The sequence below is a fragment of the Typopeltis vanoorti genome, chromosome 13 (assembly GCF_054136105.1).
Source record: "Typopeltis vanoorti isolate ZY-2024b chromosome 13, IOZ_Tvanoo_1.0, whole genome shotgun sequence".
In the NCBI taxonomy this organism is placed as follows: domain Eukaryota; kingdom Metazoa; phylum Arthropoda; class Arachnida; order Uropygi; family Thelyphonidae; genus Typopeltis; species Typopeltis vanoorti.
In genome coordinates, this window is record NC_143561.1 from 20,000,132 (window position 1) to 20,025,441 (window position 25,310).

Below are 25,310 nucleotides of genomic sequence, written 5' to 3' on the forward strand. Positions count from 1 at the left end.
AACTCTCTCACTCTTTTCTTTTGCTACCTCAAACAATTCATTCAGGTCTTCTATCATTTCCATTTTATCTCCTTTCAAATCATTCGTACCTGCCACAACAATCATTTCTTTCACCCTTTCCTTCTGCTCTCTAATAGACTCAGTTACGTCCTTTATGGTCGCACCAGGTTGGTACGATTTTATCAAATCCTCTACTATCACACCTCGTACTAACGAGTCTCCATACAGCACTCTATCCTTCATTTTATTCATGTTCACATTCATACGTCTATTTTTCCTGTCATACCTTTTATTATTGGTTGGTTCATTCAGTCTACTTTTGTTCATGCACTCTAGCTGCTGTTTTGCTCTTTCTATCGCACTATTCAACAACGCGATCTCACTCAATGCATCTATCTCATCTTTTTTATTTTCTGAGAAACCATTTATACTATCATTCACACTTTCTACATTCACTCTCACAATTTTCATGTACAACCTTGCCGTTTCTTGTCATATCCCTATTTCCTTCATTCTGAAGGTTGACAAAAATATTACACTCACGATCCGAAATATACTTCAATTCCTCATTCTCCCTACATTTTCTACACACATTCAATCCTTTATTATCATCTAACCACACTCCGACCGCACTCCGCAAAGCGTACATTTCACAGCTAGTACACTGACTCATTTCTTTTATACTACCGTTCTTTGATAAGGATGGCAAACCATCATTACTGGCCGCCATTTTCCTTCGCACAGGTGCCATACTTATTTGCAACGTGTTTTGTCAAATTATACGTTATAACACACCAAAAACAGATGCACTAAAATACGCAAGGCAAACAAAACAAAACTACACAATATTAAGTAATTTGTATCGATAACTGAAAATGATACTTATCTTATCTGGAACTTGCACGAACACTACACATTACGAATTCATCTTGCGGCGACTTCCCGATATAGATTATGTTATAAAACACTTTAGTACACTAACCACGCTAATAAAGCTCCAATAATATACCAAAATTACACACTTAAGTCCATTAAATTGAATCCGAAACATCAATAAATCAACAAAAATCACAAATCTCTCAGGAGCTCTCCGATAGCACATCCGTTCACCAGCTAGCCTCGACACCTGAATCAATGGTATGTTGAAGCTATGCAAGGAGAAAAACATGCAGTTTGCTGATATATGAATCCATTCAAGGAGTGGATGGAATCACATAAAAAGTAATAGATTGCATTTAAATGAATTTGGTGCAAGTTAACTGGAAAGACTGTTGCTAGAAGGAAGTTTAATATTAGATTAATGTGAACAAGAGATCGCAGGAAGTATGAGGTGATGACATGAAAGAGCAGGAGAATGGAACAGGTGAGACTATAAGGTCCTTGCAAATGTAGAGAGAACAGTAGTGTAGGAAATGAGGGTCAGCAAACAGGAATGCAAGATGTGCATGGAGATGTGAGTTCCCTGCATAAGAAAAGTGGAAGTTGTAACAAATGTGTGTGTGTGTGTGTGTGTGTGTGTGTGTGTGTGTGTAGTAATAGTTAGCATGGGAATGTGAGAGAAGTAGTTATATCTGAGAAGATATATGAGGTAAGTGGTGGTAAAGGGGGAACTAGTTAATGATGTTTATTTATAAATGCAGGATATATTTGTACTCTTCTTTTCTATGGCCAGATTACTGTCTCCCCTTCTTATCTAGCCAAAAATTTACCGAAATAATTCTTTCTGGAATGAAGGCCTTCTTCCATTCATTCAAATATTCACTCTTCCTCTATATGTTGGTTTTTCCAAAAATTGTGCAAGTGGCTTAAGATGAGAAAAAAAAAAAAAAAGAAATCTGACTTGTAAAGTGAGGTCAATTAAAGAACGGAGCTGGATAACTAGGAGGTGATACCACATAACCTGTAAGGAATGCAGAGAACTAACCAGGGCTTCTTGATACAATGTCTAATCTTCACATTCACATAGTGCAATCTATTATTAGGTACTGTATATACTTGGTTACCAAAAACAAAGGAGGATAGTTTTCTGTCTGGGACCTAGCTGACCATTTGTATTCTGTATTGGCTTAAACAAAAAAATCATGGTACAAAATGCTATGCTTATTGACATTTTTCTCTTTTATAAGTCCTTACTAGTTTCCTCAGATAACCAGTGCCAAGTCATCTGCTGGAACACACACAACCTCAGCCAGAATTGAAGATGTTGACATAATAGATGTTACCAAAATAAAGAAGACAAAACAGTTAGGATACTGCTAAGTAATAATTATAACATGTTACATTTGAACAGTAGTGATTGATGGAAAATCAGATGTCTAAAGCTAATTATTAACTAAATTTATTTACCTAATTAGATTCCCTGTTCCCTCAACCGTACAGCTGGTGGGGGGGTAGCTATATGCTACGATTCTAGGGAAATGATTATGAGCAAGGCAGATTCCTGTTGCCTTCCTTGCCGTAGTATATTTTATGACTGTAGCCGTGTGTATTCATAGGTCTGGTTTGCCTGCTTGTGGGATGAAAAACCCCAAAACTGGCGGGAAAAAAATCCCTGCTGTCCATGCCCAAGACTGGCTAACTTGGCAATGGCTGAGGGAGATTCTTAAGCTCCTCATGTCTCCGGTGGGAATCGAACCTGGGACACTCCTTCTATAGGCATTTGGTTGCAAAGCGCATAGACACTAGGCTAATCATGTGGACCTAATTAGATTAATAAGCCAATATTTTCTCCATGTTCACCAACATGTCTTTGTGGGCACAAAGAAATATATTGAGCACATGCATGCAGGCACACTAGTAGGAAAGCAAACACAGACTGAATATGAAGGATAGGCTCCCACAGTTCTAACTGGCATCCCCAGTGGTTGTGGTAATGGATACTTGCTGATAATCTCCAAGATTTTTGGCAGTGTGATGCAGCTGAATTTCTTTAAGTTTGGGAATTGTGCTGTGGGAAATTCAAGAAATAGTCTCTCTCTGATTTAAATCTGTTTCTGTATAGGAGAAAGTGTCTCTCCCCATTGGATCTGGTGATCTGGATAAGGGTAGTTAATTTTTGGTAAGGCCTTGAAGGATGTCCTTATTTTATATTTTTTAAGAATACATGCAGTTTTTCTGAGGTGCCTTGGATATAGGGGATTGCAATGGATGTTTTTGTCTTCTGGATTTTGGGGGAGGTTTTGTGTGGAGCTCTGTTGATTTTGGTAAGGGGAAAGCCATTTTCTTAAAATGTGTCCCAGATGTGACTGATTTCAGTGGAGAGACTAATGTTGTCAGAGCAGATGGTTCTAGCTCTTTTCACTAAGGTTTTGATAACACCGTCCTGCTGGGAGGGGTAGTGGTGGTGTAATAGCTGGCAGAATATACCTGCCAGTGTGGGTGGGTTTTAATAATGCAAAATTAATCATGTAGTACTGTCATAATATTCTGTACACCTTTTAAAGAAAAAAATGATGAAAATAATAAAGCAGAAAACTTGCCTTCTGTGTGGATGTTAGTCAGCCATGGTTCCTTTTGGTTCCTTCTCAAAGCCATTGGTCATGTGCACCGTGTGCTTTTGTATCTTTTTTTCTTGTGCTTCGAGATGGTACTATTTCACCTCAAGTTAGCCTCTTGGTATTTATTCTAGAACATTATTCTTTTCATAAAGATAGGAAAGGGAAGAAAGGAGGGGGGGGAAGTGCTGCTGATGATAGCAGGGGAATTATGTCTGCATGAGTGAGATACAAGAGGGGGGAAATGGAAATGGTTTTGAAGCAGTATGGTGTTGGAGGTTGATAGAAAGAGATATTTGGTGTGGTGTTGCAACAGGCCAGGGAATATATAGTGTTAGGATTAGGGACCATGAGATGATGGCACTTGGCAGCTGCCTTTCTTCACCAGATGCCATATATTGTTAGTGATAATCTTGGACCAGCTATCTGTAATTGGCCTCAAGTGGAGATTGAACTGTCCCTTCAGTCTCCAAAAAAGTTAGATAGGACTAAAACGGCCTTGCCTGCTCCCTGTAAGGGAATCAAAGGTGTTAGCAGTTTTTTTTTTTTTTTTCACTGCATACTCACCGAACATGCTACTCCTAGTCATCTTTTATTCCTTCAACCTCAGTTCAGTGATCAAACAAGTAGCCCAAATGTGAAGTTACTTCATGTGCAAACTTTGTTTGCTTACACTTGTATAAAGGATGAAGCCAAGAATAGGATTTCTTTTCATCTTTAATTTATAGTATAACCAAGCGAAAAAATTTTCAACATCTATCTCTAATCCAGATTATTTTAGTAATAAGATGTGACACCATTTGTATATGGAAATGTTTGACTTCTGCATTACTTCAACCTTGGTATATCTTCTGAGTCTGGCTCCCACTGACGAGACCTCAATAAAGTTCAAAACTGGTCTGGGTAGTGGCCCTTCCCATAATGCATAACATTATACATGTCTGTAAGGATATGTGCTTTGCATTATGGGATACTAAGGTAATTGATGCGAAGCCAATTATACTATATACAAGTAGTCCGGTTGTGAAGTTACTTCATGTGCATATTTTGTGTACACTTGGATAAAGGATGAAACCAAGAATATAATTTCTTGGCATCTTTAATTTATAGTATAACCAAGTGAAAAAAAACTTTCAACTTGCCTACTTGCCATATATCTAATGAACTCACTAGGATTTTTTTTTAGCTTGATTGACTAATTTCTTATCATACTGCACTTTTGCTACCTTTACTAATCAATTCACTTTCCTGGCTTGCGCTGTGTACTTTTCATGCAACTGATCATTACCAACATTCATCTTGTGTTGCTACCACAGTGGCTTCTTTCAGATTTCATGTTGAATCTCTTGATTGATCCATACTTTTATTCCTACCTTGCTTATCCATTTCACCTTTGGAATACACTCAGACATTGCTGCTGTTGAATAGCTCTTGATCAGCCCATGCAGCATTGATCTCCTTTCCACTCAACTCCTCTTTTCATGCTATAGCTTCCAGTCATCTCCTAAGCTTTTCATAATCATCAGCCCTGTAGTTCCACATATATATATATATATATATATATATATATATATATTTTATAGAGATTCTCATATTGACTGGCTACAACCCAGGTAATGACTTCATGGTCACTCACCAACCAGAAGAAGATTAGACGAGATCAAGAGGGGCAGGGGTCTCCCGTAGACGAGATCGAGAAGGGTGGAACAGAGTGCAGAGGAATTGAGGTGCCTTGTGAAGGTCATCGAGGGAGTATATAGATTTTTGCGACACAAAAACAAGGCTTTTTTGGTTTTTGCCTCAGATCTGTTCCAATCGTTCCTGGAGAAAGGAAGTTCCAGTGAGGTTGGGGTGAGATGAATGAGAGCGGTTATGCGGCCAAGTAGAATGCCAACGTGCGTATAGGTCTCGGCATAGCAGAAGGTCAGCGTAGACGTAGACCGAGAAGGAAATGCGGAACCTCGTGGACCAACATTGGCTGCAGTGTTTCGTGAACATTGTAGGCAACGAATCGTGATCGTATTCACATATCTACCTTCCAGAAGCAAGAACCTAAGGAACGTATCAGCCAGGTAACCTTGTTGAAAAGGGACCAGATGAAGAAAACGTGAGCTGTATAATTCCAATTGATGATTGCAAGTATAAGCCAATGAGATCCTGACACCTCGGTAAAGTAAGAACTTTTTTCAAAATTTTGTATACAAAGAAAGTTAGATTGTGACGGTAAAAAGGACTAATTAGAATTGTGATTTATGAAGTGTTGTAGGACTTGAGGAGTTGAACCATGAATAGGGAATGATTGATCTGAGTCAGAAAACTTGGAAAAGTGCAGTGTGAAAATATTTTAGTTTGTCATTGTCGGGTAGTTCTTGAACCATTAATTGTGTAAAAATAATCTAGGAGTGTTAAGTAATTAGAAGGACATCCCATTTTAATATTATTAAATAACATTTCATGTAAGGGAACCAGAATGTCCATGTTACGTCAAGTTATCTTATTTTACCATTCATACCAACATTAGTTAAGTTAGTATCTATGAAGATAATTGTAACTTGCTTTATTAGTAATGAATAAATTTTTTCTTGTCAACCAAATAACTTGCCTGATCACTAATTTCAATGCACCACTCATAAAGAGAACCTATGCGTAAAATTATTGGGGATAGTCACGACTGCAGTGCGAAATAAGAAAATAATAGATTATTGTGTTTGGAAATAGAGAAGGAAAGGATACAGGATAGTGTGCCATACTAGGTGTTTGCTCTTAGATGAAGAAATTTCTCTTATCTATAGAATTTTGGTGGCAGCGTAAACAAATAAAATTTCTGAAATTTGAAACAGGGTTAACACTAGTATTCTAACAAAGAATTTGGCTTTAGCCAGAGGCATTTCCTTTGTCTATTGAGTTTTGCACATGTGGGCAATACACTTATAGCGGCCAAAGGTTAGAGGTAATAATAAGGGTAGAGTCTGTAAGAATTGTATAGGACAAAATTTTAGAGTTGAGGAAATAACAAGTAAAGAATAAAAATAATACACCATAGGTCAAGATTTAAGGAAAGGATATAAGATCATAGAGGAGTAGACACAATCAACAAATAAATTTATACTCATTATACATCATAAATATATCATAAAGATATATAATTTTACAGCACCCTCTCATCCACCACATCTTTTTATGATAGAATCTCTATATAGTGCTATTCTTGAGTCATGTGCTACTTTTTTCTCTTCATTATCATTAATTTTATTCTTTTGCAGTCTTTCATTCATATACAGTATGTTGCATCTACCAATTCCTTCACTATCTAGAACTCCACCACTTCTTTATTCCATCCATTTCTGTATGCTTGAACAGTCTTGTCCACCTGCTGTTTTCCTAAGACAACCTCTGTCTCTTTCTTTTTTTCTTTTTGAAAGGGAGGAGAACATTTTTTTTTATCATCCTGACTCACAAGAGGTCCCAAGACCTATACGTGACTGTGCCATTTGGCAGACGTGGTTAGAGAAGAAAGGAATATGTTAATATGAAAAGCTGAGGGTTGTAATCTGTAATTACACACTGTTTTCCCCAATGGAGCAAACAGTATATGGGAAAGACTTCCAAAGAGCAGAGGTGTAGTGAATGAAGGAGAATGAGGAGTTGGTTTGATACATTTGGAGCTAAACTGTATACAAGTGTTGACCAGCAGTTGCTTGTGTTGTGCATAATTTTGCTGGCCTGGTTGACCGAGTGGTTAGTGTATCCACTTTCCAGCCAAAAGGCCATGGGTTCGAATCCCGCCATGGGCATGGATGTTTATGATTGTCTGAAAATACAGTGGTGGTAGTGAGCAGTAGATGGCATTGGTGTCTGATGATGGTAGTTGCAGTTAGTTGTAGTTGGCGGAGACAGTGTTGTAGAGTAGGTGCCCTCCCTCAATGAGTCTTTGAACTCCCTGGGGGTATCATGTAATAATAATAATAATAATTTAAGGTAAGTGGAGGAATGGTGGTGGCCAGTTCAGTGGTGCAGCATCCATGGAAATACTTATAGACAGTGCTGCAATGGAGCACATCTGTGGGAAAGTAACTGGAGAGAATCAGTGAGAGAGGGGGGGGTCATTAGTTATGTGAATTGCTCACTTTTGAATACATTCAAACATTTTGATGGAGGTCTTAGATGTGCCACCCCAAAATGTGGAACAATATTCTAACAATGAGTGGATTTCAGCTTTATAAGATACTAGGAGTCGAGCAGTAGAGAAATGTTGTTTGGAATGATAAAGAATATCAGCTTTTTAGAGGCTTAAAGAGGCTATGAGCCTGATGTGTTTATGCCAGGATGGAGTTGATGTGAGAGTTAACCCAAATGATGGAGTTGATGTGTTGGTGAGAAGAATATTGTCAAAATTAGGGAGATGAGAGAGATAGTCTTTCTTCCTGGAAATGAAATAGGGTCTTGTTTTGGTGGCATCAGAATTCACCAGGTTCTCCTCCCTCTACTTGAGAATGGCAAGGAGATAAGTGTTTAGGTTAAAGATCTTGAAGTGTGAATTACCTGAGTCCTACATGGTTTTGAAAATGAAAAAGAGGAATGAGAGTACTGTCATCAGTAAAGCTATGAATAGGATTTGATGTCAGAGAGAGAGAACTCTTCCTCCTATATAACCATTGATATATAGGAGGAAGAGTGTAGGTGAAAGCACAGAGTTCTGGGGTACTCCGGTACTGATTGAAAAATCTGATGAAAGGAAACCATTCATCATGACTATTCACAATGAACAACCGGAGAGAAAGCTAACAATCCACTCACAGTAGGTCGAAGGAATACCATGAAGTGTAATATCTGGCAGCTTGGTAAGAAGGCCACAGTACCAGATTCACCTTGGAAATATCAAGAGTAGCCACTTGATACTTCAAACTTTTCTATAAACTTTTCCATGGTCCATAGGTGAGAAGCTTCAATATGAAGCGAGAATAGTGGAAACCATATTGGTGATCACTAAGTAATTTTTGAATCTCCAGGTAGTAAAGCATTTTGCTTCCAATCAATAACCTTATCCATTGTTTTTGCAAATATTGAAGTAAGAACAATAGGGTAATAGTTTGATGGATGACATACCGTCCTCTTTTTTTGACCAAGCTGGAAAAAAGATTGCTTTCAAGCTGTTGGTGAAATGCCAATGAGTATATGAGAGCTTCAAGAGGTGATACAAGCTGGGTGTTAGTTCTTTAGCAGAAGCTTTTAGCAATACTATCAAGGGTCAGGAGACTTGTTATTATTAATAAGTCTGTTTATTTGTATCAAGGCTATTGGATGTTTTTCTTATGTCTTCTGGCAAAAGATTTGGGGATTAGTAGGAGGAGATTTGCTTTATTCATCTGTACAAGAGTTGGAGGAAAAAATTGATGTGAAAAGATCTGCCTTATTTTTAGGAGATGATATTGTACCATCAAGATGAGAGAGAGAGAGAGAGAGAGATAGAGGTGGAAACATGGACGGGCAGAAGTTTCACTCTACAGCTTTGGCAAGGGACCAGAAGACTGGACTATCATGGATTCATTGATGTTTTTTTTTTGCAGTTATTATGGACTTTGGTGTAAACTGAGTGAGAGGTCATTGGTTTTGACTTGAGCCATTGGACATATGCTGTTTTGGATTGAACCACAGTTGTTGTTGAAGCAGGTCTTGGATAATGTTGAGAGTTTTGTGTGGAGTGGGAAATGAAAGTACTCATCCTAGTGAGAATAATTTTGGTTATTAGATCAGAGTAGGTGCTCAGAAGTAGCAGATTGGAAGTGTAGAAGCGATAATCAGACTATAGAAACAAGATATAGAAATCCCAAAGGTCATACCAGTTGGCACCATTGTAGTGCAATAGGATATGAGGCTGAGTTTGAACTGGGAGAAGGACAATCTGTAGAAAATTAAATATGGACAAGGTTATGGTCAGACTTGCCAAGAGGAGAGCTAACATGAGTTGAGAAGAGGTCTAGGATTGGTCAATTCAGCTTCTCTTTCAACTTGGTCTGAATTTGGAGAAGGGAAGCCAGTCTGAATTGTGCAATGTTGAAATCATCAAGGAGGATTATCTCACTGTTAGAGTAATTTTAGACTATGTGATTGATTTTCAGAGATATATATTAAAATAGGTTCATAAAGTCATCAGAGTTAGGAGAATGGTAGAGGCAGAAAATGCAGGCATCAAAGAAGTTAGAAAATCTTGAGCCAAAGCAGATCATATAAGGAGGATTCTAGCTCTGATAACCTTGGGCATGGGCTATCAGACCTAACAAATGTGAATGTCCTGTCCTTTTTGTGAAAGACATGCATTGATGTAGTTGCAGAGGATGTACAGTGATGAATAAGATTGAGTTTCAGATGTTTGTAGGTGGTGTGCATGATTTTTTTTTTTACATGGAATTTTGATGTTTTGTTAGATACTTTTTTTTTTTGTGTAATATTTTAAAATAGATTTTTAATATATATTTTTTTGTTGATTATTTGGAGAGATTTTTTAAACCAGTGTCTGTATTCTAAATATTAGGAAAAATATTTAGAACACAGGCATGCAGCAGGGGTGAAGGACTGATGGTCACTTCTTCCACGGGGAGTGTCCCGGTTCCAATCCAAGCATGGCCTCAGAGTGCCTCTTTCAAGTTTCTGTAATTGGACTCTCTCTCTCTGGTCACAACCTGGCAAAGTCACAACCTGACAGCAAGATTATTCACCAGTTGATCGGGAAGCCTCCTGAAGTGTTTCCAATGCATTGTCTTGTGTATTACCCAGCAACTGGCCTATGCAAAGTGCTTTACCATGATATCCTCAAATGGAAGAGGTATTGGCTCCCTAATTAAATAATTATGATGTAGAGCATGAATAGTAAGGCCTCCACTTGTACTTAATGTTGGAAGAAAGGGAGGGACAGAAACCAGAGACCATTTTCTGGAGCAGTGACCATTTAACTCCTCAAATAATTAGGGTATTGATGTTTTACTGGATGATGAAAGATATTACACCTAAAGATCTAGTTGGCATTCCCTCCAGTAGGGAAGGTATGCTTTTAAAGGAAACTAGGGAAAGCATGCTTTTAAAGCAGTAGTGTGACAATTAGTTATGACATGTGTTAATGCATTATATAACAAGTAATTTAAATCTTTATAAATCTGGAAATCGGATTGTATCGATTTCCAGATATATATAGATTTTTTAATGTAATGGCAGGTTGCATTTTTATAACTTTAGTGATTAACATACTGAAAAGTTTATTTGAACATTGTTTTATTTTGTTATGAGTGACTATTAATAAGACTATACTTCAAAAAAATGGCCAGTTCTCTGCATTCCTTTAAAGGCTATGTGGAGGTCTCCTCTCAGTTATACACCTTTGACCCTTAAACACCCCAATTTCACATATTTCGAAGGCAATATGTGTCAGTAGGGATAAGCTTTCCCTACTGACACATACTGCCTTCGAAATATGTGAAATTGGGGTGCTTAAGGGTCAAAGCTGTATAACTGAGAGGAGACCTCCACATAGCCTTTAAAGGAATGCGGAGAACCGACCAGGGCTTCTGACCTAATGTCCAATCCTCACCTTCTCGTGGTGCACACCCTGTTGGGTATCTACTTGGATACTGAACGTACGAGGATGGGCTGGCAATTTGGGATTTAGCCGACCAAATTGTATTCTTATTGGTTAAACCAAAATAAAAAATGATGGTACAACATAACAAAATTTCATGCCGGCTGGGGCGTCGCCCGGTTAAACAAGGCCCCTGTTGTTTTCGCCAGGGAACCAGGGCGAACAGCGAAAAGTCAGCTACTGGAACAAATCTGAAAACAAACCCCAACTCAACATCACCAGAGTTAAAGATCGGTACTATCAACGTAAGAAGCCTGAATGGCAAAGAAATGGAGCTAGCTGAGGAATTAGATAAGTACCAGATCGACATAATAGGGGGTGACTGAAACAAAAAAGACCAAAACTGGTGAGATCTTTCTAAGCAATAAATACAAAATGTTATATTCAGGCAATGACAATCAAGGAAAAGAAGGAGTAGCCATAGTATTCAACACAAAATACGAGGCTAATCTTCTTGAATGGCAGTCAGTCTTAAGTAGAGTAATGTGGGCAAATATGAGAATAGGGAACTGGACAATGAGAGTTATTTGTGCCTATGGTCCCACAGAAGGTTCTACTAAGGTAGAAGTGGAGGAATTTTTTGAGGCTTTAGAAAAAGCAACTGACACAATGAAAAAGGAAAAGTTGGTCCTTGTTGGGAATCTAAATAGCAGAGTAGGAAATGATTGTCAGACATACAAAAATATTTTGGGAAAATTTGGAGAAAAGAGCAAAGCTAATAATAATGGCAAATATCTGTTGGATTTCTGCTCAGGACATGGACTGGTTATTACTAACACCATGTTCCAACATAAAAATGTGCATAAATTCACATGGAGAGAAGAGGCTAGGAATAAGAAAAGTCTCATTGACCATGTTATTGTTGATAGTGATGTTTTCTCCCTGGTGCAGGACACCAGTGTACAGAGGATTTGAAATTGGAAGTGATCACTATTTAGTCTTGAGCAGGATAAAATTGAATTTCATATTGAAAAGAATAACATGTAAGAAAGTTTTAAAGCGAATAAAAGTTGAGCAGCTCTCAGATGTGAACTGTAGACTAAAATACAGAAAGATTATTGAAAAGAAAATGAAAGAGTTTGAGAACAGGAATCAAGCCTTGGAGATTCAGTGGCAAACTCTGAAGAAAACATTGATTGATTCTGCCAGAGAGGCATGTGGTGAGGTTGTCTGCAAGGATAAAAAAAAATCAGAACTCCCTGGTGGACCCAGGAAGTTAAAGAGGCAGTGAAGGAAAAGAAGAAAGCATATCAAAAGTTCCTGGCAAATAAGTTAGCTTTTACTCTTACAGAATACAGAGACAAATGTAAGAAAGCTAAACAGTGTGTAAAACTAGCTAAACAAAAGTCATGGGAGGATTTTGGCAAGAATATAGAAAATAAATATCAAGAAGGTGGCAAAGTATTCTGGAGGTTGTTGAAGAAGCTTAGGAATGGAGGAAAGAGTGCTGTAAAAGGAGTTAGAGATAATAAAGGTGACATGAAAACAGGAGAAAAAGATATCCTTGAAGTATGGAGTAATTACTTTGTTAAAAACTGCTAAATGAAACAAGCAGTGATGATAGCAGTGATAAAAAACACTGACCAGGCATGCAGTCAGGAATACATATTCGTTCTTGAAGTAGAAAAAGCCATCAAAGGCTTGAAATGTGGAAAGGCAGCAGGAGTAGATGATATATTCGACTAGAAATGCTGAAGTATGGTGGTATAAAAGTCTTGCAGTGGCTGCACTGCATAGTTCAGAAAGCCTGGACAGAGGGACGAATTCCCGATGATTGGAGTAGAGCTCTCATAGTACCCATATATAAAAAGGGAAATAAAACTGAATATGAGAATTACAGAGATATTTCCCTACTAAGTGTTCCTGGCAAGATCTATGCAAGTATACTTGAGAAACGGTTGAGAAGAATTGTGGAAGAAACGCTTGGTGAAGAACAAGCTGGATTCAGGCCAAATAGAGGCTGTCAGGATCAGATCTTCACTTTACGAAAAATAGTTGAGAAAGCATGGGAATATAACAAAGATCTGTATTTAAGTTTTGTCGATTTGGAAAAGGCATATGACACGGTGCCAAGAGAGAAGCTATTCAATACGCTGCAGTTATATGGTGTCAATGGGGCATTATATCAAGCAATACTTAGTCTTTATTTGAGTTGTAAGTCAGCAGTTAGAATTGAAGGAAGTACAGGAAGATGGTTTAATGTTAAATCTGGTGTGAGACAAGGATGTACATTATCCCCTCTGTTATTCATTATCTATATGGATCACCTTATGAAGGAAAGTGGTATTAAACCAGATATCAAAATTGGAGATGTTAATGTCAGCTCTTTGCTTTATGCGGATGATATTATACTTCTAAATAAATCTGCTACAAGTCTGCAAGATTCTCTGACTAAATTGAATAGCTGTTGTAATAGATATGGTATGAAGGTCAGCAATAAAAAGACAAAGACAATGAAAATAGGTAGAATCATTGAAAATGTCAACTGTGTTGTGAATGGAGAACCTGTGGAACAAGTAAAACATTTCAGCTACTTAGGCACGATTTTTACAGAAGATAGTAAATTAAACATAGAAATAGACAACAGAATCAGCAAAGCTGGTATGGTGGGAAGTCAATTGAATAAATTCATATGGAGTAAGAGAGAAATTATTCGGAACACTAAATTAGCTGTATACAAGACAGTGTTCAAACCAGTTTTAACTTATGGATCTGAGATCTGGGTCAGAAGTAAAACACTTGACCAAAGACTAGAGACCGCAGATATGAGAGTCCTGAGAAAGATTAGAGGCGTGAACAGATGGCATCAGTGGCAATATCATATTAAAAATGAGGATATTAGGAAAGAACTTGACATTGTCAGCATCCAGGAATGCGTTAGCAGAACTAATCTCAGGTGGTATGGTCACCTAAACAGAATTGGCGAGGAAAGTTTAGCAAAACAAGTGTTCTCTGCCAGGTTGGCAGGAAAACGACCCAGAGGAAGACCAAGATATAGGTGGATTGATACGGTACAAAGTGCCTTAGACGATAGAAATATAAGATCTGATAATGTTGGAGTCTTGACAAGTAACAGACTGATTTGGAGGAAAATTATAGATAGGATGTTAGTAATGATGTAATTTTTTCATGTAGTACTGTCATATCCTGTACACCCCTTGAGGGTACATGGCAGGAATTTGATGATGATGAATATGTGAAATTACATTCTAATGATTCAAAGCCAATACATGCAGTGTTTTTAGGTCAGAGTTTTTAGGTTTTCCATTCACAAAATTCGATTGTTTTGAATTTTGTGAATGGAAAAAATCAGTGTTTGTGAAATCAGGAATTAACATAGTAAATTGGTATCATCATCATCACGAATCATGGGCTCATTGCCCATTGATGTCTGATGCCTGTTTCATTATCTTCTTTTCCACCTTTCTTTGTCCAGTGCACAGTGTCGCAGTTTTTGTACACCCATTCCACACCAGTCTTTTATATCGTCTATCCATTCTCTGTATGGTCTACCTCTTCTGTTTAAACCATCCAAAATACCAAACATAAATGTCTTTATTTTCCGGTCCTCACTCATTCTATAGATGTGTCCAAATAATTGCAGCTTCCATTTTATAATCTTCTGCATTAGATTCTGTTTTGGTTGTATCTTCTGATAGAGCTCTTCATTGGTGATTTTCTGTACCCATCCTATTCTTAGAATTTTCCTGTAACAAGTTCTTTCAAATGCCAAAATTCTTTTTCTTGATTCCTTATTTATTACCCACGTTTCAGATCCGTACAGTACACCGCTGAAGATGCATGTTTCCAATACTCTTAGTTTTGTTTGCAGACTAATCACTTTACTTTTCCAGATGTTATCGATGGCCTTCAGATTTGTTCTTCCCTTTGCAATCCTGATATTTATTTCTTTTTTACAGTTCAAGTCATATGTCAGTTTACTTCCCAAATATGTGAATTGTTCTACATTTTCTATATCAGTTCCATCCACTTGTATCTTTTGTTTCATGTTCTTCTCACCAAATATCATTGTCTTTGTTTTTTCAAAGTTCATAACAATTCCAAATCTCTTCCCTTCCTCATTTAACAGTTTCAGTGTTTTTTGTAGTTCTCTTTCGTCTTCTTCAATAACAATGTCATCTGCAAATCTCAAATTGTTAATTCTCATTCCGTGTACAGATATTCCTTTGGTATCTTCTTTCATTTTATCCATTGCTCTTTCTAAATGTGCGATGAAAATGCTTGGTGATATTGGGTCACCCTGTCTAGTACCTCTGCTTGTTTTAAACCATTTCCCCAAATCATCACCTATTCTAACTGGTGCAACTGCATTCTGATAAACATCTTTTAATATAGCTATTAGTTTTTTTATCAATTCCATAGGATTCCAGAACTGCTAATGTCACTTTCTGGTCATTACTGTCAAATGCTTTTTGAAAGTGAACGAAGCAAGTATATATGTTTTTGTTTTTTCTTCTAGCTTTCTCTGTTATTAACCTCATTGTCAAAATCTGTTGAATTGTAGTTCTATCCTTCCTAAATCCTGCTTGCTCGTCTGCAAGGTATGCTTCCAATTGTGTTCTCAATCTTTCTGTCAATATGATCATCATCACTTTACCAAGGTGACTTATCAAGGCAATTGTTCTACAATTTTTACATTCTAGCTTATTTCCTTTCTTGTATAATGTTACTAATATTGATTTCACCTACTCCTCTGGCATTTTCCCTTCTTTCCATACCATATTACATAGTTGGTGCATTTCTGTAACCATACTTTCACCACCATATTTAATCATTTCTCCAGTAATGTTATCGTTACCAGGACTCTCGTTTTGTTTTAGCCGTCCTATTGCTTTTTCTACCTCTCCTCTTAAAATGTTCACATCATGCTCATTACCTGGTGGTGATATCTGCTTCAATTCTTCAGTCAGTTTCCCAACGCTATCTGAATCTAGTTTTTCTTCATATAACTCACTACAGTATCTTGTCCACCGCTGTACAATTTTTTCTTTATTCATCAATACTTTGCCTTTTTCATCTTTACTTGTGGTCTGTTTTGGTTGTCACTTTCTATTAATGGTTCTGATCATTTTGTATACCTCCCTTGTTTTATGCTCTCCATAGTACTGTTCTATATTGTTGCATTGGGCTTCTAACCATTTCATCTTATCCATTCTGACTGCTTTTTTCACCTCATTACACTTTCTTCTATATTGCTCCTCTATTTGTTCTGATGTATCCCTTCTTATCTTCAACATTCTTTTCTCCTGTACTAATTTCAGTGTTTCTTGTGTAATCCATTTCTTCTTGATCTTTTCTTCTGGTACTGTATCTTCAACTGCATCTTCTATCGCCTTCATTACTCTTTTCACTCTTAGATTCGAATTTTTTTCTTTGTCCACACTTTTAAGTTTCTCTGCTAACACCGTTCTGTACCTTCTTCCTATTTCTGCTTCACTTATTCATGCTGTATCTCTTCTATTCTGATGTTGGGGTTTATATTTCTTTTTTAATTTCATCTTGATGTTTGCAATCACTAAACTATGGTCCGAGTCTATATTGGTATACATTCGAGTAAATTGGTATTCATGATGTTAATTATTAATATGTGACTAATGGTTGTTGTACAATATAATTTGATGCTAATGATACGTGAAATGTGATATTGTGAAGAGTGCATTTGGGAAAGTCCTCTGTTTTTAGAGTAGTATTGGCTTGTTTATTACATTATTCCTAATATGAACATTAGTTTCTAAATAATTAATTAGGCGTTGTTTGTATATGATTAATCATACTCTTTAACTAAAACATATTTTCTAGGGTGTACTGGGCGATTCAATTCAGCAAGGCATTATTCCTAGAATTGTTAATGACATCTTCAACCACATATATTCCATGGATGAAAATGTCGAATTCCATATTAAGGTAAATTACTTTTGAATTTTATATAGAACTTTGAATTTTTTTTACTAACATTTACTATCTATAAAGATTTCTAACAGAGATTTGATGTGATTTATTTGTATGTGAGTGTAGTGAAGAGAGGAGGATGATATCTGAAGTTGTATTTGTTTTGTGCTTGAAATGGTGGTACCATCTGGGAAGCTAGATGTTACCACCAAAAATAAATAATGAAAACATTCCTGCAATGGTATTGTCATGGATTTTGACAAAACACTGATGACATCACAATTCTAGCAGAAGTATATGCCAGCAAACAAAATGCTTCTGTTTGCTGGAAACATACCTGAAGCCCAGTGATGATCCATCATTACATAACTATCATTCACACTAGGAGTTGCCATCTTAGTGGGTCCCACTTAATACCATTGTAGAGGCAATTGCCATCTGACTCTCATTTGTAATAACTTTGATGACAGTATACTGCTTCTTCCTGCAACAGATAGCTCTTGTGATGACCTTGATAATGTCATGTTGCAGTTACCACATTATTATGGGAGATCTGGACAGTCGGCTTGTCTCCTATCAGTGATGCTGTGAACCATATGACAGAATGTATTACACAAGCTGTAACAACCACAATTTCCAAAATATCTAGTTAGTTTCTATTTTTTCCTAAACCATGGTAGAATGATTGCATAGCAGCCAGTAAAGCTCAGAAGAAAGCATGGAATATCTTCTACAGATCCAGAGCAAGAGATATGCTTTGTCAGAGCCAAGATGGAATCCAGGATGCAGTTCCTATAGCAAGATCAACCAAGAAAGAAATAAGTAAGGATAAAACCCAGAAAATAAAAGGCAGACTCATCAGCTCTCCATTCTTAAACATAATCGATGCAAAATTGCTGACCTAACAGCAATTGCATATGCACTCACATGGTGAGATTTTTGGGAAAACATCAAAAGTAGGTTACATTCCTTGCCCAAAAATGTAAAGCAGAAAAGCAACAAATTCCATTTTCTTCGATGAATGGTGTTGGTTCAGATAAATCCATTATGAGATTCTGTTCTTAAAAAGATTGTTTCTTTCCCAAAACCATAAAAGATGAGAGTTAACCTTTTTAACTAGAAACCCTACTCCAGAGATGAAATATCCCAGTGTCACTTCACACTTTCAGTAAGCAAGGCAATGGTGTTTCAGTGGTTGATGAAAGGCTTCTAACATCTAGAGATCTAGGTGATAATACTATAGCTTTTTTTTTGTATCCATCCCATTGAGAAAGTAACATATTGTTTTATACTAAATTTAATTTATGTACAGCTTTTTATGCAGATTATTGTTATAATAGAGATTAAATCTATGTAGCCATTTGTTATAATGAGGGATTATTTATTAATTATTATCAATCCTCATTTGTTATGAGTTTTCTCTATAATGATTACTTCTATTCCCGAGTGTTTTTATATGCACAAGGGTTCTGATTGCACAAGGATTCTGATTGGTTCAATGACTGAACTGTTTCTTTCAGAATCCGAAAAATCACTGACTCAAGACCAAATACAAAATATACATATTTAATAAAACAAAAACAATATATACTTTTAAAATAAAATTACACAACTAACTACAAAATTAACTGGATCTAAGGCTTTTTAAAATAAACTTACACTTTAGAGATCACCCATTCTCTGACTCATTCTATTACTGGTTTGTTTAACATATACTAATCATGTACATTAATCATGTATACTAAACTAAACACCTTGTTTACACAACAACAAAATGTTCATAGTCAGTTGTTTCTTTGTTAAGGCCTTTTTCCGAAGATATAAGATTCTCTTCTTCTTTTCCATAGGATCTTTTCTCATCACCCTTATGTAGCACACATTATTCTTCCTGACTCTGAAGTATAGATATTCTGAATTTACCGAAGTATAAGTACTCTTACCTCATGCAGTTCAATTTTATTAATTTTTTGTACCAGCAAAGAAGGTTTCTTCTACTGTTTTATCTAAGTTGATAAATTCCGTCTCCTTTTCCAGTAGAAATAACAGACAGATCTGGCGATTTAAAACAGATGAAATTTTCCAATCAGTGTTTCCTCGAACATTCTTATAGAATGCCAATTGCAATATTTTCTTTTATTTACCAATACTTATTTACAGTCTTAACTCCTCCACTTTAAAGCTCACAGTTCTACGATTCCTTTTTTGGAATCTTCTATTATTATTCCTCCCACTGTTACATACATACATACATACAACTAAATAAACTTCGTAAGAACAGTATTCCTCCGTCTGCATTCCTAAACTTCCTTTTGTTTCCTGTTGTTTCTGTTACCTCGATACTGAACGCACTCTCTGTTAGCTGTCAATCAACCATCAAACTCCTCAGTGAGCATGCACACTCCATGAAAGTGGCAAGCAAGAAGTTAGGTATAATGGCTAACGTGTCGTCTTCATTAGCATTACAAAAATGTCTTTACACACATTAAAATTATTAAGTGCTGTGTAATAGCACTTAATAATTTTAAACCACAATAAAATTTCTGAAAGTAACACAACTATCCAAATCCAGTAACTACATAAATTTTTTTAGATGCTTCACATTTCATTTTGACAAAGTAGCATCAATAATGGGCAAGTGCTGACAACACATTGCAAGTGCTGACAACACATATTATGAGACCAAAATTAATAATGTACTAACATAAACAATTTGTAAAAAAAATAATTTTTTTTTGCATTCCTATTTGCATGTGATTCACATTTGACGTTCGTAGACGCCGTATGGTCACTGCCGTACCTCGCATGGGTTTGGCAATGATGTCTTCTGCTGGTCGCAGATTTCCTTTCCATGCAAAGTTTGTAGGACAATCACAAACATCCATGCCCATGGCGGGATTTGAACCCACAGCCTCTTGGCTGGAGAGCAGACATGCTAACCACTTGGCCAACCAGGCCGGCTGTAAAAATATTCATAATTTTAAATTATGACTGCTTTTACATTATATTTAGATCCACAAATATAACCTGATCATCTGTAAAGAACAAGATATCTAAGATAATTTTTTTTTTTTTTATTTATATGAAACCACCCACAAAAAGGTTGTAAACCTATACTACATTAGTATTAAAACATTACATGAGGTATGAGTTAGATTATAAGAAAATTCCTGTTTTACAGATTAACTTAGAAAAGTAGGTCAGTATAGGAATTCTATCTTTGTTTTTATATCCTTTATTCTTTGATGATTTCATTCATACATATTTACAAATAATATTGGAGATAGCGTGCCCTTGTCATAGTTTTACTGTTATGTTTTGATACTTTCTTGCCTCTTTTTATATTTATTACTGCTGTGTGTGTGTGTGTGTTGTGATGCTGATTCATACATTTCATCATCATCATCAAATTCCTGACATGTATCCTCAAGGGGTGTCAGGATATGATAGTACTACATGAAAATTTACATCATTACTAACTTCCTATCTACAATTTTCCTCCAAATCAGTCTGTTACTTATCCAAGACTCCAACATTATCAGATCTTATATTTCTATCGTCTAAGGCACTTTGTACCGTATCAATCCAGCTATATCTTGGTCTTCCTCTGGGTCATTTTCTAGCCAACCTGGCAGCAAACACTTGTTTTGCTAATCTTTCCTCGCCCATTCTGTTTAAGTGACCATACCACCTGAGATTAGCTCTGCTAACGCATTCCTGGATGCTGACAATGTCAAGTTCTTTCCTAATATCCTCATTTTTAATATGATATTGCCATTGAGGCCATCTGTTCATGCTTCGAATCTTTCTCAGGACTCTCATATCTGCAGTCTCTAGTCTTTGGTCAAGTGTTTTACTTCTGACCCAGCTCTCAGATCCATAAGTTAAAACTGGTTTGAACATTGTCTTGTATACAACTAATTTAGTGTTCTGACTAATTTCTCTCTTATTCCATATGAATTTATTCAATTGACTTCCTACTATAGCAGATTTATTTATTCTGTTGTCTATTTCCATATTCAATTTACCATCTTCACTAAAACCTATGTAGGTGGTGAAATGTTTTATTGTTCCACAGGTTCTCCGTTCACAATGCAGCTGACATTTTTAACGATTCTGCCTATTTTCATTGTCTTTATCTTTTTATCTGACCTTCATGCCATATCTATTACAACAGTTATTCAATTTAATCAGGGAATCTTGCAAATTTGTAGTGGATTTATTTAGAAGTATAACATCATCTGCATAAAGAGGAGAGCTGACATTGACATCTCCAATTCTGATATCATGTTTAATACCACTTTCCTTCATAATGTGATCCATATAGATATTGAATAACAGCGGGGATAATGTACATCCTTGTCTCACACCAGATTTAATATTAAACCATCTTCCTTCAATTCTAACTGCTGACTTACAACTCAAATAAAGACTAAGTATTGCTTGATATAATACCCCATTGACACCATATAACTGTAGTGTATTGAATATCTTCTCTCTTGGCAACTTGTCATATGCCTTTTCCAGATCGACAAAACTTAAATACAGATCTTTGTTATATTCCCATTCTTTCTCAACTATTTGTCGTAAAGTGAAGATCTAATCCTGACACCCTCTTTTTGACCTGAATCCAGCTTGTTCTTCACCAAGCTTTTCTTCCACAATTCTTCTCAACTGTTTCTCAAGTATACTTGCATAAATCTTGCCAGGAACACTCAGTAGGGAAATATCTCTGTAATTCTCACATTCAGTTTTATTTCCCTTTTTATATATGGGTACGATTAGAGCTCTACTCCAATCATCGGGAATTTGTCCCTCTGTCCAGGCTTTCTGAACTATGCAGTCGAACCACTGTTAGAATTTTATACCACAATATTTCGGCATTTCTGGTCGAATATCATCTACTCCTGCTGCCTTTCCACATTTCAAGCCTTTGATTACTTTTTCTACTTCAGGTATGGATATGTATTCCTGACTGTATGCCTGTTGAGTGTTTCTTACCACTGTGCTATCACTGCTTGTTTCATTTAGCAAATTTTCAAAATAATTACTCCATACTTCAAGGATATCTTTTTCTCCCATTTTCATATCACCTTTATCATCTCTAACTCCTTTTACAGCACTCTTTCCACCATTTCTAAGCTTCTTCAACAACCTCCAGAATATCTTACCACCTTGATATTTATTTTCTATGTTCTTGCCAAAGTCCTCCCATGACTTTTGTTTAGCTAGTTTTACACATTGTTTCGCTTTTTTACATTTGTCTCTGTATTCTCTAAGAGCAAAAAGCTGACTTATTTGCCAGGAACTTTGATATGCATTCTTCTTTTCCTTCACTGCCTCTTTAACTTCCTGTGTCCATCATGTAGTTCTGATTTTTCTTTCCTTGCAGACAACCTCAACATATGCCTTTCTGGCTGAATCAATCAGGGTTTTCTTCAAGGGCTGCCATTGAATCTCCAAGGTTTAGTTCCTGTTCTCAAACTCTTTCATTTTTTCTTGAATAATCTTTGTGTATTTTTGTCTACAGTTCACATCTGAGAGCTGCTCAACTTTTATTCGCTTTAAAACTTTCTTACATGTTATTCTTTTCAATATGAAATTCAATTTTATCCTGCTGAAGACTAAATAGTGATCGCTTTCAATTTCAAATCCTCTGTACACTCGGGTGTCCTGCACCAGGGAGAAAACATTACTATCAACTATAACATAGTCAATGAGACTTTTCTTATTCCTTGCTTCTTCTCTCCATGTGAATTTGTGCACATTTTTATGTTGGAACATAGTGTTAGTAATAACCAGTCCATGTCCTGAGCAGAAATCCAACAGGTATTTGCCATTATTATTAGCTTTGCTCTTTTCTCCAAATTTTCCCAAAATATTTTTGTATGTCTGACAATCATTTCCTACTCTGCTATTTAGATCCCCAACAAGGACCAACTTTTCCTTTTTCATTGTGTCAGTTGCTTTTTCTAAAACATCAAAAAATTCCTCCACTTCTACCTTAGTAGAACCTTCTGTGGGACCATAGGCACAAATAAGTCTCATTGTCCAATTCACCATTCTGATAATAGCCACGTCACTCTACTTGAGACTGACTGCCATTCAAGAAGATTAGCCTCGTATTTTGTTTTGAATACTATGGCTATTCCTTCTTTTCCTTGATTGTCATTTCCTGAATATAACATTTTGTATTTATTGCTGAGAAAGATCTCGCCAGTTTTTGTCTTTTTTGGTTTCAGTCACCCCTATAATGTCGATCTGGTACTTATCTAATTCTTCATCTAGCTCCATTTCTTTGCCATTCAGGCTTCTTATGTTGATAGTACCAATCTTTAACTCTGGTGATGTTGAGTTGGAGTGTGCTTTCAGATTTGTCCCATTAGCTGACTTTTCGCTGTTCGCCCTGGTTCTCTGGCGAAAACAATTAGGGCCTTATTTAACCTGGCGATGCCCCAGCTGTCATGAAATTTTGTTATGTTGTACCATCATTTTGTATATTGGTTTCATACATTTCTGCTATCTATAATAAATTTATTAGTTACATAGTTTGAGTATATGACATAATTTTTATCTATCTTGTCAAAATATATTTGCATGTGATTCCTATTAGTTTGTCTTAGTGAGATTCAATAGAAAAATAAGAGTTTGCTTAAATAGTTGGTCATAAAAGTGTTATAAAAACTTATAATTCAAAGAAATGATTTGAAAATTGACCAGGAAATTGGTGAAAGCTGATAAACATTTAGAACTATGGCAGGAAAAATAGAACTGAGGAGAATAATAATCAGAAGGAAAGCATGACAAGTTATAAGTCATAAGCTATCAATGAATAATAATAATAATGGTGATGATCATGATAATAATAACAAGGTAAGTCAGTTCATAGTAAGTCATCAAGCTTCCAAACAGCTAAAATAAAGGCTGTAACAAAGTCAATAGTAAAACAAAAAAGTAAAGTAAAAGGAATGTTCAGCAGAATTGACGAAGCCCTTGACATGTTCGTATAATGTCTTAGTTCAGGAAAGATCCTAAAGGAATGGAAAGAATATCTGATAATCCCATTGCACAAGGGCTGTGCAAAGACTGGTGTGTGTCTGTCAACCATACAGAATTGGATGGACAAACCAGATATATTTTGCAAGGAACATTGTGTTTACTATACAGAGGTAAAGTTTGAGTAATTTGCTCATATTTTATAATGTTACATCCGAGTTGGATAAAGGGAATGGATACACTATGATCTGTTGGACTTTGTTAAAGCATCTCATAGGATTCCACACAAAAAAGCTGTTGCATAAACTGGAGAATATCAGATTGAAATATTAACTCTTGACTTGAATGTAAGTGGGTGGCAGATGGACATATATTAGAAAGTAGTATATGGGGGGATGCCAATCTCATAGATTTAAGAGTGACCAGTGGTATGTTCAGGTATCAGTCTTTAGATCATTGTTGTTTAATCTACACATTAATGATATTGGAAAGGAGCTGACAGGAGATCTTTAGTTGGTTGCTGATGATACAAAAGATATGCAGGGCAATCAGAGATGCTGTTCATATACTGCATTTATAGGGTGATCTGAATAGGCTGGAAGTGTGGACAAGCGATAATGGCTGTCAGTTCACTGCTAGTAAGTGTAAAGTTATGCACTTTGGTATGATGTGATAATCAATAGCATAGTATGCCGGTCTGGTTGGGCGAGTGGTTAGCGTATCTGCTCTCCAGCCAAAAGGCTGCAGGTTCGAATCCCGCTGTCGGCATGGATGTTTGTGATTGTCCATGAAAATAGTAGTGGTGGTGATGGAGGGGTAGATGGCATTGGTGTAGTTGCAGTTCATTGGTAGATTGAGTGGTGGAGCCAGAGTTGTAGAGTAGATGTCCTCCTTCGATGAGTCTTTGGACTCCCTGGAGGTGTTACTTAATAATAATAATATTATTATTATAATTATATTGGTGCAATTATGCTTGGAGTAGCTGATGAGGATAGGGATCTTGAAGTTATGGTGGACAGAAAGTTGAAGTTGGTCACATAACAAAAATTGCAAATAAAGCTGAGATAAAAATTGCAATGTTGAAATGAACATTGAATAATATAAGCACGTAAACACAAGTAAGATATTTAATTAACTAAATATTTCTGTCTGGAAATAGCAGACCATCTTCAGTGGCACTACAAGAACAGTTTTAAAAAAATATACAAGGTGGAATACTAACAATAGATCATTTAAAAATAGAACAAGCCGCGTGATGTTATATCACTGAGTATTAAAGGGAA

At 36.3% G+C, this 25,310-nt stretch overlaps 1 protein-coding gene across 2 annotated transcripts in view; it reads left to right on the forward strand.

Moving 5' to 3' along the window:
• LOC150099979 (kinesin heavy chain-like) overlaps positions 1–25,310 on the forward strand; it is a 579,478-nt gene that overhangs the window by 67,679 nt on the left and 486,489 nt on the right. For both annotated transcript variants that reach the window (XM_090403282.1, XM_090403283.1), the window contains exon 4: positions 16,945–17,049. In XM_090403282.1, the coding sequence (XP_090259408.1) occupies positions 16,945–17,049 (105 nt within the window). The remainder of the gene's footprint in view (positions 1–16,944; positions 17,050–25,310) is intronic.